General features: G+C 44.5%; 1 protein-coding gene across 2 annotated transcripts in view; it reads right to left on the minus strand.

Annotated features, from left to right (window-relative positions):
• Positions 1-19,588, minus strand: part of RSPRY1 (ring finger and SPRY domain containing 1) — a 152,125-nt gene that overhangs the window by 34,295 nt on the left and 98,242 nt on the right. For both annotated transcript variants that reach the window (XR_003857735.1, XM_029608734.1), the window contains exons 8-10: positions 7,425-7,556; positions 4,984-5,099; positions 1,173-1,316 (exon numbers count right to left, since the gene is read on the minus strand). Coding sequence is in view for 1 of the 2 variants with exons in the window: in XM_029608734.1 (XP_029464594.1) it covers positions 1,173-1,316; positions 4,984-5,099; positions 7,425-7,556 (392 nt within the window). In the remaining variant the exon portion in view is untranslated. The remainder of the gene's footprint in view (positions 1-1,172; positions 1,317-4,983; positions 5,100-7,424; positions 7,557-19,588) is intronic.

The raw sequence follows: 19,588 nt of genomic DNA on the forward strand, positions 1-19,588 counted from the left end.
TCTGGTGCACCCATATCTGGCTGACTGGCTAATCAGAGCAAGGTTGGAGGCCCTTTGTCGCCAATCGGGTCGCAAGGTTCTCAGTTTTCTTCAGTCCCTCGGTTGGGTAGTGAACGTGGCAGATTTGATCCAGACACAATCTTGGGAGTATCCGAGTGCTCAGTTCGACACCTTGGGCAGAAAAGGGTATCTTTTGGAGGAGAGTATTGAAACTGTAGAGTCAGGTTCGCCGGCTGTTGCAGTTACATGTTCCCAAGGTCTGGGATTACTTGCAGGTCCTGGGCTAGATGACTTCCACCCTGGAGTTGGTGCCATGGACATTTTCCCATCTGAGACCCTTGCAGAGGACGCTTTTGACTCATTGGCAGCCGATATCTGAGGAATTTCAAATACCGTTGCCCCTTGAGGACGAAGTGAGAGAGAACCTTTCCGATTTAAGTAGGTGGAGAGAGACACCCGCTCATGTGTTCTTTTTTATCATGGAAGGCCATTTTATTGGTATAGTTTAAGAAAGTTGTCATACAGTTTAAGAAGGTTTTCATTAGTTTGGTTTTTGCAACTGTTTTTTATTGCTTGGGTATAGATCAATACTGAGGAACTGCAGGTGGTACTAGGGTTTATCAAGCAGTGCTGGCAGGGATGCATAAACCCAGGAGCCTGGACTGATCCGTGGTACTACAAGAACGAAAATTAGCAGGTAAGAACCAATTTTCCTTTCTGCTTGTCCTCAGAGAAAATACACTTTAAAAATGTCTTCTCGCCTGTAAAGTGTGATAAAATGCTATATTTCTGGAAATATTTTAACCTTGCCAACTTTCAGGTCAGTTGGATGGCAGTGTTGCTCTTTTGAAAACAATCACCATGGGACCAATTTTTAAAACAGCCTGAGCCCCAACCTAACTGGCTTTATTTTAGCTAGTTAAATTAAAGCACATTTTCAGCCACAACCTAGCCAGCTAAACTGCAGATAAAAATTCACTTAATTCTTGACCAGCTAGCACTGAAAATCAGTTAAGTTTACCACCGACCTTACCTGACCTCAGAATGCCTAATCAGCAGCAGCAGATTTTCAAAAGGGCTGGATTTAACTGCTCAACTCTCAAAGTGAAGAGATCAGACCCTTTGAAAATCTCCCTCAGTATCTTTTTATTTAATATAATCTCAGTACTTACATGATTGAGAAATTTGCTATCTTTGGTCGCCCAACCTATTTGCATTACTCCGGAAGTAATAACTGTAACTTCATAGTACCAGACTCCAGAATCCACACAGAATGTACACCGAACACTTTCAAAAGAGGAGGCATCACATCGAGCCTAAGAGAGAAATTATACAATATTGAATTACGCATCCTAGACCATCTTCAATATAAAGCTTGGAAACTAGGCTGCACCAGCTGCCTGTGCTCAGCTTTCCTCTTTACTTCATCCAAGTTTCCAGATCTTGATCATTTTTCAATCCTAGACTGTGCTGTTGTCTTCTTTCTTTTGCCCTCTGCCATGATCTCCAATTTTTTCTGTTTTTTTTTTGACCTGGCAGATTCCTTCTGCTCCTTTGTACTTTCAGTTGTCAGAACCAAGGCTTGGATCTGGCACCATGAGCTTTCATTCACCAATACCCAGGGATTTTTTTTTTTTGCCTCCAGAATACCTAGTCAGGTCATTGTAACGATGCCACTGCTCCTCTCCCCTCACCCACCACTGAATCTACCCAAGAGAAAAACGTTGCCCCCGTCATCAGTCTGCCCTCTCTTTCCACAAGTTGTCACCTACCTATGCCTGGGGGCTCAAAGGACAATGTTGTCCTTTACGCTGGTCAGTGGGATGTTTGCAGAAGTGGCTGTTTGAAGGGCTGGATCAGATGCAGGAGGGATCTGGGAGTTACATCAGCTGGAGAGGGATTAGTTGTGGAGGGCAAGAGTGGGAAGACAGAAGATTGACTGGGGGATGGAGCTGGAGGTGAGAGATCATCAGTTGGGGGGGGGATGTGAGAGAAGGGTTGGAGGGCAGGAAGTGCAGTGAGGCTGGGAGATAAGAGAAGGGATGGGTAATGAGCATGAGGAAGGGATGAGCAAGAGGGAGGAAATGACAGAGGATCAATTGGGGTTATAAGAAGGGCTTGGGGTAAGAGAATCAGCTGGGGCGTGTGAAAACTGCTGGAGGGGGGGGGGGAAGTGAGGGTTGAGGAAGTGAGAGGAGCTGGGGATATAAGAGGGGATCACCTGGAGGGGCAGAGGGAGTCCACTGGAGGGGAGGAGGTTCAGAGAGGTGGTCTTCTAGAGCAGCAATTCTCAACCAGTGTGTCGCGGCTCCCGGTGTCCCACTGCCTGGTTGTGCTTCCCTTCTCCTTGTATCCTGCCCCCCCCCTCACGGGCCAATGGGAAGCCTCCTCTATTCTTTCTGCCTACACCCTGCTGGCCAAAGGGAAGCCTCCTTTCTTCTTCCTGTCCCTGCTGGCCAATGGGAAGCCTCCGACTGGCCGGTGTGGCAGGAAGAAGGGGGCGCATCCCATAGCCCAGGGGTGGGTTGGTTTGAAGGGGAATGGGAGGATGGGCAGTGAAGAAGCACAGGCTGGCCACGCTGAAATTAAATGCAGCAGTGAGCTGCAAAGAGGCCAGCTGCACCAGGATTTCTCTCTTCTAAAGAGGTAGGGAGCCACGATAGAGCAGTGAGCCGCAAGCACAAAGAGGCCAGTTGCTCCAGGGATTCCTCCCGCCCCATGCAACAGTGAGCGCGGCAGAGCTGCGATTAAAGTAAAAGTGGCACTCAGCCGCGCTGGTTACAGATGGGGCCATTACAGCTCCCGGGGGCCATAAAACCAGGCAGATGAGGGCTGTGGGAGCCTGGGATGTTTTCTGAATTATTATAAAATGCTTGCATTTCTCACGGGGGGGCAATCCCAGACATAGGTAAAGAATAAAATTAAAACAAAAAACTCTTCATCTAGGTCCCTAACATGCCTATGCTGCACTTGCTTTTATTAGTTTGCACTATGCACAGAAGTCGCTTACCCATTATTATCCGCCCAAGCAATAATGTTCTGAACTGATAATTTTACCAGGGATGATTTGTTCAATATAGTTTGCACTGTTCACAGATATCCCGGCAGCCAGAAGCTCTCACTCACACACCCAGGCACCCATTCTACCACAACTCACAGAGAGTCTGATCAGGGAGGGGATGTGTTTCTGTGAGTGACTGGTTGTGGGCCCTAAGGAAGAGGACTGAGGACAGAGCTTCAGCAGCCACTGCTGCTTCTGGTGAGTGCTATTGGCCTGGAAGGGAAAGGAGTAGGAGAGTTGCTGGAGAGGGTAAGTAAAGGTGGCTTTAAATTTATTTTTCTTGATTGACTGCCATTTTAATTATTGGGCATTATGTGATGTTTTGAAATATTTTATTGATATTTGGACAATTTTTAATAATTTTTATGAGTTTTTAATTGTTGGATGTTATTCTGTTCATCAGCTGTTTTGTAATATTAATTAGTATAGTTTTACAATTATTTCTGTGTGGGGCTCTATAGCAGCTTGGATTTATTTTGTTTTCCTAATAGGAAGTGCATTAGTATTTAGGGCCTGGTTAAATATTTGTAGCATTGCCTTTTTATAGGTAGGGATGTTAGTGTTTGAGTGTGTTCTATAACACAGATGTAACTTTTGCTCATTAGTTTGTGTGCATTATTGCAGATCCTAGGAGATTTAGATGCTATATTTTGGTTTCCATTTCTCCAGGTTTGCACTGCATGCAGAGTGGCTTTTTTGGGTTCCCATTCCAGTTTCTGCCTCCATATTTATAAGTTGCGATCTTTCTGTAAAGTACCTCACCTCAGTCACACACATAGCATCGACATTCACTAGTATGTAGGCATTTGTATCAGTCTTATTTGTTGAGTTTTCTCAATAGGACATGCATTAATAGTAAATTAGTCTATTGCACACGGTAGTAGAGGGAGTTTGTTTTGCTTTTACTGAGATGTCATCAGAACCAGAATATCTTTTTTATATGGTGAGTTGTATGGGGAATGTCCTAGTTCTGCTCTGCACCCATTGCTGGGGGTCGAGGGGGGTTCCTGTGGATGCAGAGTGCATGTTTACATATAGTCCCATGACGGTCACATGTTCAGTGTGTCACGCATGTAAGAACCATGTCAGGTGTGTCCAGACTGAAAAAAGGTTGAGAAGCGGAGTAGCAATCAGTTGGAATGTGGAAAGGGAGAGAGGGGTGATTGTTGGAGGGAAACTGCACCCCTATTGATTTGTTTTGGTCATCCTCTATATGAATTTTCAAGTGCTAAAATGGGGTCACATTGGCTAAAAGTTTGAAAAGCCCTGATGTAAGTTTTGTGTAGGGATCGATAGGAAAACAGAACAAGCCAAGCTGCTAACAGGGGGATGCATTGGCAAGGAGGGAGAAACATTTCTCTCTGCTCCTTTTTATAATTTTGTTTTTATGTGAGGAAAAACATATCAGTTTCAGTCATATTTTCACTTAACTCAAATATTTTAACTGAAAATTAATATCAATTAAAATTAATATTCAAGAGGTGTATGAAAGGAATCTAGGGTTCAGGATGCCAACTGGCTTGTGGCACTAGAGGACAAGAGTTGCCTACCCCCAATTTAAATCTTGGCACACCACGTCAAAAGGCTGCCTACTCCTGCTCTACACCTTTAGAAAGGGAAAAACAGCACGAATAAAAATCTATTTTTCGATAATTTGGGGCCTATCATCAGCTCCATGTACCCAACTGTGCTATTGTCCCTTGATGGGCTTATCACCGAGTCACTATGGCAACATGTGGTTTACAGAGAGGGTCAGCAGAGAAAAAAAAGAGTGGCATTAAGGAGGAAACAGTTTTGCATACTCACAAGCCCCCTCCCCCAACACTAGCCCCGTTAGAACAGAAAAAGATGTGGTTTTCACCAATGAGCAGCCAACATTATGCAATATATTACTATTAATCTATTGCCTTGCTATTAATTACCTCCAGTCCATGTGGTGAGATTTTGAGGTACTCGCTGACATCATTACTATTCAGCATCGCATTAATATTAGTTAAGTCTGCTTTCTCATATGTAAACTGTCTGCCTTCTTTTAAAACTACAAGAGAAAAGAATATTATTGTTCCACTTAAATAAAATGTAACCATAAACATCAATTCTGAATTCAGCTGTCTGCAACAGTTCTAACCAGAATTCTCAGTTTGGGAGTCATTTCCTAAGCATTTTTCCCATAGACCCAGAATGGGAGAAAACCTTTAGTAAACAGGCTCCTCTGTTTGCTCCATTGAGCAGAGTTTTATAATCCCGTTCTATGGTCATTTCCTTCACCATATCGGGCTTAAAAAGTGCTGTCAAACAGACCCTTGAAGAACTGCTTCCCATTAAAACTTTAATCCTATGCATTATGGAAGACAACATAACAATGCAATCACACTTAAAAGATTTGCCATTTTTCAAAACTTACAGGTCGATACTGTAAGACCGCGGGAGAGCGGACGAACGCCCGCTCTCCCGGCGCGCGCACTGGCCCTTCGCCGGTGCGGGCGATTCAGTATTTAAATTAGGCGACGCGGGAAAAACGGGGAAAAGGAGGCGCTAGGGACACTAGCGCGTCCCTAGCGCCTCCTTTTTGTCAGGAGCGGCGGCTGTCAGCGGGTTTGACAGCCGACACTCAATTTTGCCGGCGTCGGTTCTCGAGCCCGCTGACAGCCACGGGCTCGGAAAACGGACGCCGGCAAAATTGAGCGTCCGGTTTTCGGCCCGACAGCCGCGGGCCGCATTCAAATTTTTATTTTTTTTTTTTAACTTTTTTTTTTACTTTTGGGGACCTCTGACTTAATATCGCTATGATATTAAGTCGGAGGGTGCACAGAAAAGCAGTTATTTACTGCTTTTCTGTGCACTTTCCTGGCGCCGGAAGAAATTAGCGCCGACCTTTGGGTCCGCGCTAATTTCTTAGAGTAAAATGTGCGGCTTGGCTGCACATTTTACTTACTGGATCCTGCGCGCATACCTAATAGGGCCATCAACATGCATTTGCATGTTGAGGGCGCTATTAGGTGCCGCGGGTGGGCCGCGTGTTTTCCTCCCCTTACTGAATAAGGGGTAAGGGAAAACACGCGTCCAGAGCAGGCTGACAGTGCGCTCCGACGGAGCACACTGTACTGTATCGACCTGTTAATAGGGATAATTTTCAAAACAGCCCGCCCGAGTGCAAAGTCTTTGGATATTTTGTATCCATAGGCATTATACGAATTTTGCAAAGACAAAGATACTTTTAAAGCTGCCCACGGGTACAGCAGGTCTGCTGACTTTGCAACTGCTTTTAGTGCGGGCTAAATTTGGCTAGGAAATAGCATTCATACTTCTGAAAATGCAATGTGTTTTCTAATCCCACCCAAAACAAGGCCCCAAGATGCCTCTCCTTAACCTGGCTAAAGGTCTGTGCACTGTGGAACCCAACACTTAATTTTTGCAGGTTGAAGGATTGGCAATTTTCAGATAGCCCTTTTAATCAGGTAAATGGCTTTTGAAAACGGTCCTCAATATTAGCCATTTGGAGTATTGACGTCTGGGAGAGCAAGGAGTTGGGTGTACAAAGGTTACACCGAGCACCCTTAACGACATGCTGAATATAGCACTGGTGAAGTTTTGTTGGAAGTACCATATGCACATTATGCAAGTGGAGTTCCCCTTTGAAGATTCGGAGTGGGTGGGTACTTTACATCTGCTTTACAGCAGGGAGAAAGTACATGCCAGGATTTCAAAATAATCTATTTTTATCTTGCCTGTCTTTTCCCCCAATTACTTTTTCTGGGTTTTTCCTTTAACTTTTCTTTTTTGTCTCTCTGCCTTCTCCAGTGCTTCCTTTTTCCCAGGATATGCAGTAGAGCAGAGATGCTTACTATAAGAAGTGTTCTCCAAGGACAGCAGGACGTCTGTCCTTACACATGGTATGATATTATCTGTTGGAGCTCAGAACAAACATTTGACTTCAAAGTTTCTAAAAACTATGAGCATGCCCTACTGGGCATGTGCAGCATGCTAGAACTCCACACTGGGCCCCTTCAGTCCATAATTTAGTGGACAAGAACCATCATCTACAACGGGAGGTGGGCGTATTTTATGAGAACTAATATCCTACTATTCTCGGAGCATATCTATTACAGGTAAGCAACTGTTTTCTCCAAGGACAATTAGGATAACATATGGGGAATCCCTAGCTAGAAACTGCCCCAAATGAGAAAACACACACAAACACTGCCAACGGGCAAAAAGTGTCTTTAATGGAAACGGGCCATTTGTGTATTTTCTTTTTTAATATGAGGGCAGCTTGTTACCAAAATAACAGGCCCTTCCTTTCTAGTCTCACACAGTCATTATTATAGCTTAAATACCGTCATATACAAGAAGTTTCACTTACAGAGGTTGTCTAAACTCCACTGGGCACAGAATCCAACTTGGCGTTTCAGAAAGTCTGGATTATTTGTCCACTTCTCCAGCATAAGCAATTGATTGCTAATACACGATTCAGAAACGGTCATTTTATTCTCACCTGACCAATAAAAAAAAAGTCATAAAATATTAGAGTTGCTTAAAAGTGATCAGCATTCTGTAATTATATGCCTAGGATTTAGCAAGTACATAAGTTCACCCAGCTAGAGGCCATTTTGCTTATAGGGCTCTTGTTTCGGACAATATCAAATTTACCGTTATAGGCTGCTAATAAAGAGTCCTGCTCTGAAGAAAAATTCATATTTTGTCAGTTTCTGAAAACCGTCATTGGCATTCATATCTCTGAATTATCAATATTTCAACTTCTATGATCACTTTAAACTATGTATTACTACATCAACTCCTGGGACTAAACAAATATACAAAGAATTCCTAATTACAGTATATAGTTCAGCCTATATCACACCTGCACTCACTTGCTTTGCCAACACTTAGATGCACCCCAATTGGGTCAGTCCAATGGCAATTCTATGCTTTCTCCCCAGTTAACCCAGACCCTTCAAACCCTTCTGCGATACCTAGTACTGGGGTTATTTAGACAAACTTTGTCAAAAGCAGAAGTAAAGTTACACCCAGGTCCAGCACCATGAACGCCCGGGCGCATTAGTATTTAAGGACAACTCTTGGCCATGCCTCGAAATGCCCACACCATGCTCCTTTTTTAATCTGAGCGAGATGAACACACTGCAGGAGATGCATGTGCATCTGGGCAGCTTTTAAAATATGGCAAGTAAGCCTTACATATGCGCGGATCTCATGATTTTGGCACGTGCCAGGCTTTTAAAATTCACCTATAATTCTAGATTGTTGGTCTTCTCTTAAGCAGCAGCTCTGAGTTCCAGGGTTATACATCTTTGTTTCTACATCGTGTGAGGATAACTTTCAAAACTGCACGCGTGCACCCATATAGGTCTGTATATGGTCACGGGCAAAGTTGCTACAGTATTTTATAACCTGCAAGCAAATGATACATGCAAAGTTATACAATACGAGTACGGGTGTGCAAACATGCTCGCATATGTAGAATCCACGAGGCACATAAGTTCGGACTTCTCTAACTAAGTAGCTGCACGTAGCTGGATAAGTCTGAAAAGCACTACTTACCCATCTAAGTAGTGCTTTTTGGACTTATCTGGCTATCTTACATACCCGGATAAGTCTAAAAGAAAAGTGCTGGATAAGGAGAAATTAGTACTTACCTGATAATTTCCTTTTCTTTAGTACAGACTGATGGATACACATCAGTGGTTTATGCACCTCTACCAGCAGTTGGAGATGGAGCAAAGCTGATGTCACAGTATATATACCCCTGCACAGACATCAGCCTGCCAGTATTCTTTGCAAAAGCAGACTATGGACAAACTAACAAAAACTTGATTATTAAACAACCAACCACTCTAGTACTCAGCCAACAGGAATCACTGAGCTCAGTCAAGGAATGCAATAACACTAGTCTAGGGACTGGACTGACACTTACCAGTACTCCCTGGAACACATAGCCACACAGGAGGACCATAGCACAACTATTCAGCAGCCAAGGGTAGGAAGGTGGATCCACCTGTCTGTACAAACAGGTGATCCATCTTCCTGAGATTTTTAGAAACCCTCAAATATGCCGCTTGACATCCAAGGGTAGTAACAGGCAATATTCCTCTATCTCTTTCCATGTCCAGAGAAGGCAGGGAAATGGACAGATTCAACTGAAAATCTGAGACTACTTTTGGCAAAAACAGGAAGGAACAGTATGCAGCTGTATTGCCCCCAGAGTCACTCGTTGAATCGGCTCCTGGCAAGACAAGGCCTGCAGTTTGGAGACTTGATAAGCATTACAAATTGCCACTAGAAACACAGTTTTCAAGGTCAGTAACCTCAAGAAAAGGTTACGCAACAGTTGAAAAATAGGGCCCATTAAAAAATCCAAAACCAGATTAAGCCTCCACAAGGGAGAGTGATAATGCTTCATTCCTTTCAAGAGACAGGTCACATCCGGATGAGCCGACAAGGGTCCACTATTCATTCACCTGACCTCAGAAACAGGCAAGAGCTGACACCTGCACCTTTAATGAATTAAGAGCCAACCTTTTATTCAATCTATCCTGCAAAAATTCCAAAATGAGCGGGATCTTAACTGAATGAGAAAAAATCCCTCAAATCTTCATACCAAGCCTCAAACATTCGCCAAACCCACACAGACTAAGGAAGTGGAGAACTTTCTCACTCATAGCAAAGTAGCAATCACCGCAGTAGAATATCTACACTTCAGCAATTGAGTCCTCTCAAGGGCCATACCATAAGACAAAATAGAGTTGGATCTTCATGAAGAACAGGCCCCTGCTGTAGCAAAGCCCTGTTTTCCAGAAACCAGAGGGAAGAGTCCTTCACAAGTCTGCATACCACAGTCTCCTGGGCCAATCTGGTGCCACCAGAAGCACCACCCCGCTGTGACTTTTGAATCTTCCAAATCATTCTGCCCAACTTGGGCCACTGGGGAAAAGCAAACAGCAGCTTGTACTCCAATCACTCCAGCATGAGGGCATCAATGCTCAAAGACTTTGGATCTCTCCTGCGACAGAAAAAGTGAGGAACCTTTGCATTGCAAGAAGTCGCCAGCAGGTCCAGAAACGGAAGGCCCCAGTGATCCACTATTAGCTGAAATGCCTCGTTTGACAATTCCCATTCTCCTGGATCCAGACTGTCTGCTGAGAACGTCGGCTCTTACATTGTCTTGTGCGAGTCTGAGATCTCCTGAAGATGCACTTCTGCCCATTCCATAAGTTGGGCTATTTCCTGCGACACTTACTGGCTCTTGGTTCCTCCCTGCAGATTGATATAAGCCACTATCATTGCATTGTCTGACATTATCCGGACCTCTGAACCCTACAAATCTGTCACCAGACTGCAAGCATGCCAAACGGATTGCACGGGTTTCCAGCTGATTGATGTTTCATAGAGACTCTTCTGCATTCCAGCACCCTCAGCTCCTGACAGTGAGCTCCCCAACCCTGGAGGCTCATATCTGTCATGAGTACTAGCCAATCTGGTGATCTTAGGGAAATCACCTTTCTTAGATGATTTGCTTTTAACCACCACTGCAGGTGAGTGCAGGCCACCATTGGTAGGTGAAGCCGAATCGAATAGAAGTGTGACTGTGGGCTCCAACGAGACAGCAGAGTGCTCTGAAGAAGAGGACGCATATGCACCCTTGCCCAGGGCACCACCCTCCAGGGATGCTGCCATCAATCCGAGCACTTGTAGATAGGATCATACTGTTGGGCAAACTGGGTTCATCAATAGACGCACCTGCTCTTTCAGCTTCTGAATATGGCCCTCTGGTTGGAACATTCTGCTCTGTTTAATGTCGAACCAAACACAGAGATACTCTAGCAACTACGATGGCTGTAGATTGCTCTTGGCTAAGTTTACCACCCAACCTAGCTACTGCAACAAGGAGATCACCTTGCGTGAAACCTGGAGGCTTTCTTCCAGACTCTTGGCTGAATCAGCCAGTCGTCCAAGTACTGGTGTACCAGGATCCCAACCTCTCATCTTGGCCGCCACCACCATCATAACCTTGGAAAGGTTCTGGGCGCAGTGGCCAAATTACCGTATTGCTCCATAAGACGCACCTGACCATAAGACGCACCTAGGATTCAGAGGGGGAAAATTAAAAAAAAAAAAAATTTGTGCTAAACCGGCTCTGCGTCTGGGCGTCTTATGGAGCAAATTAGGGGAGTGCATAGCTTTTTTTTTTTCTCCCCATTTTGTTTTCGGGTCTGGGGAGGGCCATTTCGGTCCACTCCCCAGATCAGAAAACTTTTCTCTCTCTGGGAACCCCTCCCTCCCCAAAAAAAACCCATCCCAACCCTTTAAATTAATTAACAACCCCCACCCTCCTGACCCCTCCAAGACCTTCCAAACGTCCCTGATGGTCCAGCGGGGGTCCATGAGCGGTCCGGGAGCGATCACCTCGGCTTCGGCCGTCGGCTGCCAGTAAACAAAATGGCGCCGACGGCCCTTTGCCCTCTCCATGTCACTGAGACCGACCAATAGCAGCGGTCGGTCCCAGTGACATAGTGAGGGCAAAGGGCCGTCGGCGTCATTTTGATTACTGGCAGCCGACGGCCCAAGCCCAGGAGATCGCTCCCGGACCGCTCCTGGACCCCCGCTGGACCACCAGGGACGTTTGGCAGGTCTTGGGGGGGGGTCAGGAGGGTGGGGGGTTGTAGTAAATTAAGTCGGCAGGTCTTGGGGGAGTCAGGAGGGTGGGGGGGGGGGGATTTGTTAGATTTTTAGTTTTTTTTTTTTATATTCGCTCCATAAGACGCACATACATTTTCCCCCCACTTTTGGGGGAAAAAAAGTGCGTCTTATGGAGCGAAAAATACGGTAAAAGGTAGAGCTCAAAACTGATGACACCCCCCAAACTGCAAAAATAGTTTATGCTCTTGCCAGATGGGAATATGCAGGTACGCCTCAGACAAATCCAGAGACATCAGAAACTCCCCCGACTGTACTGCCATTATCACTGAGTGCAAGGTTTCCATTCGAAAGTGAGTCACATGCAAATGATGGTTGACCTTCTTGAGATACAGGATGGGGCGAAAAGAGCCCTCCTTCTTGGGCACAACAAATTAAATGGCCCGTATTTTCTTGAGATGTGGGCACTGGAACCACAGCCCACAGACTGAAGAGTCTCGACAACGTACACTCCACTGCCAGTCTCTTCTGCGGAGAGTTGCAGGGAGATACCATGAACATGTGCCAAGGAACACTGCGAAACTCCAGCATATAGCCATCTCGTATCACTTCCAGAACCCATTGGTCTGACGTGATTTCAACCCATCACCAATAAAAGAAAGACAACGTATCTCCTGTCCCCAGGGTGGGTCAGCACCCCTTCATTGGAAGGCTTGGGGGGCTCCACTTCCTGAGCCTGTGCCCCATCTGGACTGCCTGGGATGAAAAGACTGAGACATACCCAAAGGTCGAGCCCTCTGAAAGGCTGCCCCCTCTTTAGGGTTGAAAACGTTTGGATCTCCTAGAAAAACATCTCATGCTGAAGGAGCGCGGCATTTCTTTCTTATCCTCTGGCAACCAAGGAACCTGGGACTCATCCCACTTATTGGCCATTTTCTCTAGCTCACTCCCAAACAAGAGCAAGCCTTTAAAAGGCAACTTCATAAGGTTAGACTTGGAGGCCACATCAGCTGACCAATTTCTCAGCCATAACTGATGCCTGGCTGTTATTACCTAAGCTACCCCTCTTGACCAAGTGCGGACTAAATCGCAGCCCACATCTGCCAAAAAAGTGACTGCTGGTTCCATCACTGCCCTGGAATTCACACCAGATTCATAGACTTCCTGAGAGAGAAGTAAACAAGAGCAAGCCATCAGGGAACAACAAGAAGCTATCTGCAAATTTACTTTGCTTCAAAGGCCTGCTTAAGGATACCTCAATTTTATCCTGTGCATCCCTCAAGGCCACTCCTCCTCCTACAGGAATAGTCGTCAGTTTAGTAATGGTACACACAAGCGCATCCACTTTTGGAAAGCACAATTGCTCTCTCATAGCTGGTTCCAGGGGGTATAGTCCTTCCAAAAAACTCTTCCCCCTTTAAAATTAGCTTCCGGGACAAGATCAATCAATTCTTGAATGGCCTCCACAATAGAGAAGAAACATGAGGCTTTATGCAAAGAAATCAAAAGGGGATCTTTCTTTGGCTCAGAAATGGATTCAGCCCCAGGTAATCCCAGCATTGCAAGAAGATCAGCATAAGTAAAAGGGATTTTCCTCTAAGAAATCATGAGATTATCTCAAAGTTATTGGTATGCATTTAAATTTGCATAGCCACTGGCACAATGAGGCTGAAAATATATGTGAATTAAAATCTTCAGAAGAGGATGTTAACTGGAGGAATTTCCATCTTAGTAATAATTCTCAGTTATTACAATGGGTTGAAAATATACATTTTAATATGGAGAAAATCTAGTGGTATTCCCCCTGAAGAAGCCTGGTTAGGGCAAAACAATGGCCCCTTGTTGGCGGGAGTATTTTATATGTGAAAGTTTTTTTTTTTATATATATATGCGGATGCTGTGTGTAATGATTATAAAATGTGTAATTTTAATGTGTAAATATTGTTAGACATATGGGATATGCTTTGTGTAGATTTACATGTTTATGTATCTATATATGTATGTAAGAATATATTGAAGTTATGGCTATATAACATGTGTAAACAATAAAATTCTGGATGTTAATATTATATATTTAAATTAGAGTTAGGGTCCTTTGAGTCACATCTTCCTTGACCTTATTCCCAAAGAGATTTTCTCCAGTACACGGCACATTATGCCTGTCCCGCATGTTTGTTCTTAGGTCTGAGACTCACAGCTATGAGTATGTACACTCCAATTTAATTTTTTTTTTAATTTTTATAATGCTACTGGAAGTATGTAGTGCTATACAATAGTGATAAGTATTCAGGTACAATAAATATCTGCAGTAGTCATGGGAAAGGCTCTCAATATCATATTGAAAGCATCATAGGTCACCCTGACCGATGGCTTTCCTTATTCCTCTCCTGAGTCCATTAGGCAAACAAATTCATCCTGTTTCTCTTAAGAAAGAAACTGAAAATTTTCCTGCCCTCTTACTTTTAAAAACAGCTAGACTCACCCAAGTAAGAGAGAGAGCTCTGTCTCTAGCAGGACCCATACTGTGGAACACCATGCCTTTAGAGTTAAGGTTACAAAGTGACAATAAATCCTTTCGAAAACACTTAAAAACCTGGCTATTTAAGCAAGCTTATCAAAAAGAGTGGGGGAGTAGAGAAACCGGCGAAGTGCGTGGTAGGAACAAATGAAAATGAATATCAAACACACACCACCACAATCAATACGTGTGTAGCTGTATTTTATTCTATATTACTTTATTTTATCATCATTCACGTTAAGATAAAGTGACACTTATAAAATTAGTATTGCTTTTATTTCTGAAAAAATAAAAAAACTCCAAACAATATTGTATCACATTCCAATTATTTTATTATAAAAAAAACTAGGTACCAAACTGATATGGCACTTGTGTAAATTGTCTCAGCATCCCTATCTTTATGTGCCCACTGTAAACCGTTGTGACGGAAGCTACTTAATGATGGTATAGAAAAGTTTTAAATAAAATAAATAAATAAAAAATAAATATGTATTTCCCACACAATCCATAAGTTTGAGGCAGGGTACATACAATCATATAATTACTAGACAAAACAACTGTAAAGAAACACAAATCTAATTGCTTTATTAGTGCTACCAGTCAAACATAAAATTACGAATTACACAGGGACCATCATTTTCAGATTTCTTTTTCATTTTTCCTGCAAATTTATCAGGGTTTATATAACAGGAACAAAAACAGGAGAAATCAGAGGGGAAAAAATAACTTGCCATTTTTCAGGGTAAATATAGATTTTGCTCTTGTTGAAACAAACACTGGCAGTGCCGAACCCCAAGATATCATGCCTGAAGCAAAAGCATTGAATGCAGTTGACGTGATTATCACCAAAATATCCATCGCAGACAATTTTCAAAAGTACTTACACGCAAAAAATAGCCCCAGCATCTATGTGCATAAAAAGTACATTCGGAACATGATTCCACGCATACTTTTATACGCATACTAAAAGGTGTTCCAGGTGGCGGAATTGGAGTGGGATTTACACACATACTTTCAATTTTTAAATGAATGCGTGAAAAGTTATACCTGCTCCTTTCACGTGTATATTCCTGTGTATATCCAGCATAACCAGCAAAATTTTCAAGGCAGACTTTTGCCCATAAGCCTGCCTTGAAAATCTGATCTAAAATCTGCAGGCAAAAAGTATCTGCAGACTTTACCCTCTGCGAAGTTTGAAAATGACCGTCTATGCGAGTGCATCGAACATGCTTCTTGAAGCTGCAGGCATGCTTCTTGGACATCACTGAAGAAATAAATACAGTGAAATCACAAAATTATGAAAAAACCAAACACACAACTGATGCCACCTCTGAGGTGCAACGATGGTGTACAGGCCCAAAGCTGCAAAACAGAAAGATAAGCTACAAACACCGCAAAATCTAACTCTGGAGCTTACCGGGTCAGGAGCAGGCAGGAAACCTATTTTAAAAAATGCCCAAGAAGAAAAAACAGTTGACAAAAGGCTGAAAATTAAAAAAAAATAAATATATATATATATATATATATATATATTGACAAAAAGAGAAGCTATCCTGAAGTAACCACACATGAAAAAAACTGAGGCAAGTCCCACATGCACCGACATGGGGCAACCCCCACATGCTCAGTAGAACATGTAGAAAGCTCTGGAATGTTTTACAAAAATGATCCAGTACTAAGTTCCTTGAATGACATTATTCTACATGTCTTCCGTGAATAGCCCTTTATTAGTTATTACTGGGCAGTCAGGTAATGCCTCATAACTTACAATATCAGCTAAAACATGATTTAAGGTAGCTGCCACACTGTCAATCAGTCATGACACATTCATTTCTTCATTCACTCTGGTTCAGGTCAGGCAAAAAACAGCACTGCTTTTGAGGGATTATACACAGTCACCCCAAGGACTGGATAATTCTACAGACATCTGCATTTCTCCAATAGATTGTGCTGCAGTGCTGTCTGCACTACCCAGATGTGAAGGGGTATGTAAGATCTCCAGAACACCTTAAAGCAGGGGTAGGGAACCTATGGTTCGCAAGCCAGATGTGGCTCTTTTGATGGCTGCATCTGGCTCACAGACAAATCTTTAATAAAAAAGTAAAAATCTTAACAAAACCCCCCACCCTCCTGATGCCCCCAAGACCTCCAAAATTAATTTACTACAACCCCCCACCCTCCTAGACCTGCCAAAAGTCCCTGGAGGTCCAGCGGGGGTCCAGGAGCGGTCTGGGAGCGATCTCCTGGACTTGGACTGTCAGCTGCCAGTAGTCAAAATGGCGCCGACGGCACTTTGCCCTCACTTTATCACTGGGGTCGACCAATGGCGGCGGTAGCCCCTGTGACATAGTAAGGTCAAAGGGCCGTCAGCTGCCAGTAATCAAAATGAGGGCAAAGGGCCGTCGGCGCCATTTTGACTACTGGCAGCCGACAAGCCCAAGTCCAGGAGATCGCTCCCGGACCACTCCTGAATCCCCGCTGGACCACCAGGGACTTCTGGCAGGTCTTGGGGGGGGTTGTAGTAAATTAATTTTGGAGGTCTTGGAGGGTGTGGGCTTTTGTTAGATTTTTACTTTTTTTTTTATTAAAGATTTGTCTGCGAGCCCTGGACCCCCGCTGGACCACCAGGGACTTTTGGCAGGTCTTGGGGGGGCGGGGGGGTCAGGAGGGTGGGGGGTTGTAGTAAATTAATTTGTCAGGTCTTGGGGGGGCATCAGGAGAGTAGGGGTTGTAGTAAATTAATTTAGTAGGTCTTGTATGGCTCTCACGGAATTACATTTTAAAATATGTGGTGTTCATGGCTCTCTCAGCCAAAAAGGTTCCCGACCCCTGCCTTAAAGCAATGGCTCTCAACCTTTTTCCCCATCGTGACACACCTGATGGTCAACACTCACACATGTGACACACTACTTATTACAATCCATGGCGGAAACTTTAAAAAAGCTTAAGTATTACTTTTCTCGTTAAGAATGACTCAAGGGAAAGATAAGAGTACTCTCTCTGAATAGAAATTACATATATAGTAATCCTCCCATACCAGAACAGCACTAACTGCCAACACTCAAATAGTAACAAAACTGCCTAAGAAAAGGCAACACTGCACATATTACATCGGGCCCTAAAACATCAATACACCGCCTATTGGGAAAAAGTACAGTTGCTTACCTGTAACAGGTGTTCTATGACCGCAGGATGTTAGTTCTCACAGATGGGTGACATAAGATGGAGCCTGGCATGGAAAACTTGTCAAAATTTCTAGAAGCTTTAACTGGCACACTGAGCATGCCCAGCATGCCACTATCCGTGCATCCACACGCGGTCCCCCTTCAGTCTTGTAACACAGCAAAACATACACGTGAAAAAAAAAATAAAACGCATGACGACCCGATTCCGCAGGGTGGCAGGTGGGTTTCCTGAGGACCAACATCCTGCTGTCCTAGGAGAACACCTGTTACAAGTAAGCAACTGCACTTTCTCCTAGGACAAGCAGGATGGTGGTCCTCACAGATGGGTGAATACCAAGCTCCAGGCTGCTCCCGGCCACAACGAAGACCAACAGTCACCGAATAAGGTGTCAATCGGCACAACTGTGGTGCTGTTGGTCAACAGGGAGACTGCCTAGTTCCAAAAGGGGCCTTAGGTAGGAAGAGTTGGATCCAAACCTGAAGATATTACTGAGAACAGACTTGCTGAAGGCACTATCTTGTCAACCATCTTTGTCCAAAAAGTAGTGGGCAGTTAATGTGTTAAGGAACTCCACATCGCTGCTCAGCAACAGCAACCTCCCGCAGTTAGGCTACCATTGCCGCCATGGTCCTCTCAGTGTGAGCTTTCATTCGGCCTCCCAGCTGAAGGCTCGCTTGTGCATAGCAGAAAGCAATGCAGTCCACTAGCCAATTAGATAGAGTCTGTTTACCCACCGCAATTCCCAGCCTTTTGTTGTCGAAAGATACAAAAGAGCTGAGTGGATTGCCTTTAAATTGCTGCGCGTTCCAAACAAAGCCAAAGCCCTTTTGCAATCCAAATTATGAAGAGCCCGTTCCCCCGGGTGGGAATGAGGCCTCGGAAAGAAGGTGGGCAAGACAATGGACTGATTGATGAGAAAGTCAGTCACAACCTTAGGCAGGAACTTGGGATGAAAAACTGTGTATGGCAGGTACGTGACCAAGGCCTGAAGCTCACTAACTCTACGAGCCAAAGTGAGTGCCACTAGGAATATAACCTTCCAGGTGAGGAACTTTGGGTCACAGGAGTGTAGAGGCTTGAAGGGAGGATGCATGAACTGTGCTAGGAAAATGTTGAGGTCCCAGGACACAAAACAGGAGGCCGAATAGGGGGTTTCAATTGAATCAGACCTTTCATAAAAACGACCAACTAAAAGCTGTACCGAGATGGGACTGCCAGCCACACCCCGATGGTATGCATTAATGGCACTAAGATGAACCCTGACTGAGCTGGTTTGAAGCCCAGACTCAGAAAGGTGCCACAAATAGTCCAAGAACTTGGGGAGGGGGGCATGTGAATGCATCTAAGACATGCCCCTCATACCAGGCAGAGAACCTCTTCCACTCTGATCTGTAAGACTTCCTGGTGGAAGCTCTCTCTCATCACACACACACAAGCTCTCTCTCATCACACACACACACACAAAACACAAGCTCTCTCTCATCACACACACACACACAAGCTCTCTCTCATCACACACACACACACACACACACACACTCTCTCTCATCACACACACACACGCTCACTCTCACTTCTACACACAGGCTCTCAATCACATAGATGCTCTCTCCCAGTTACATCACATACACACATGCTCCCTTGCAATGTCTCTCACACTCCCCCCCCTCCCCCACCAGCCCTCCACCAAAAAAAGTGGTGGCAGTAGCAACCTCTATGGTCTCAAGATAAGAAGACTCCCATCGACTGCGGGAGTAGATGCTGTTTCCTCTTCTTGCTGTGGTCTATGCTGCTCTTTAGCCTGCTCAGGCCGATGCTGCTTCTACTTGTGACGACTGCATGAATTCCTCTTTACCGCGTCTGTGGGCACACTACATTGCACTTCCTCTTCCGGGGACAGGAAGAAGGAGAGACCACTGCTGCTAGTGCCGCTGCCCCAAAGTATCCCTATTAGTAGTTTTGCTGCATTCCACCCATGCTATCAGGATTTCAAGCCTGGCGCAGAAGACAGGTAGAAATGAGCAGCCGAGCTAGCGGGAGGCCGGGAAGTGTAGTGACACACCTGCACGTGCTTGGTGCCACACTGGTGTGTTGCGGCACTCCGGCAGAGAACTGTTGCCTTAAAGTACCAAGATAAGTCATCTAGCCCAGTCCACCCAGGGTGGGAATCC

The sequence above is a fragment of the Rhinatrema bivittatum genome, chromosome 7 (genome assembly GCF_901001135.1).
Source record: "Rhinatrema bivittatum chromosome 7, aRhiBiv1.1, whole genome shotgun sequence".
Lineage (NCBI taxonomy): Eukaryota > Metazoa > Chordata > Amphibia > Gymnophiona > Rhinatrematidae > Rhinatrema > Rhinatrema bivittatum.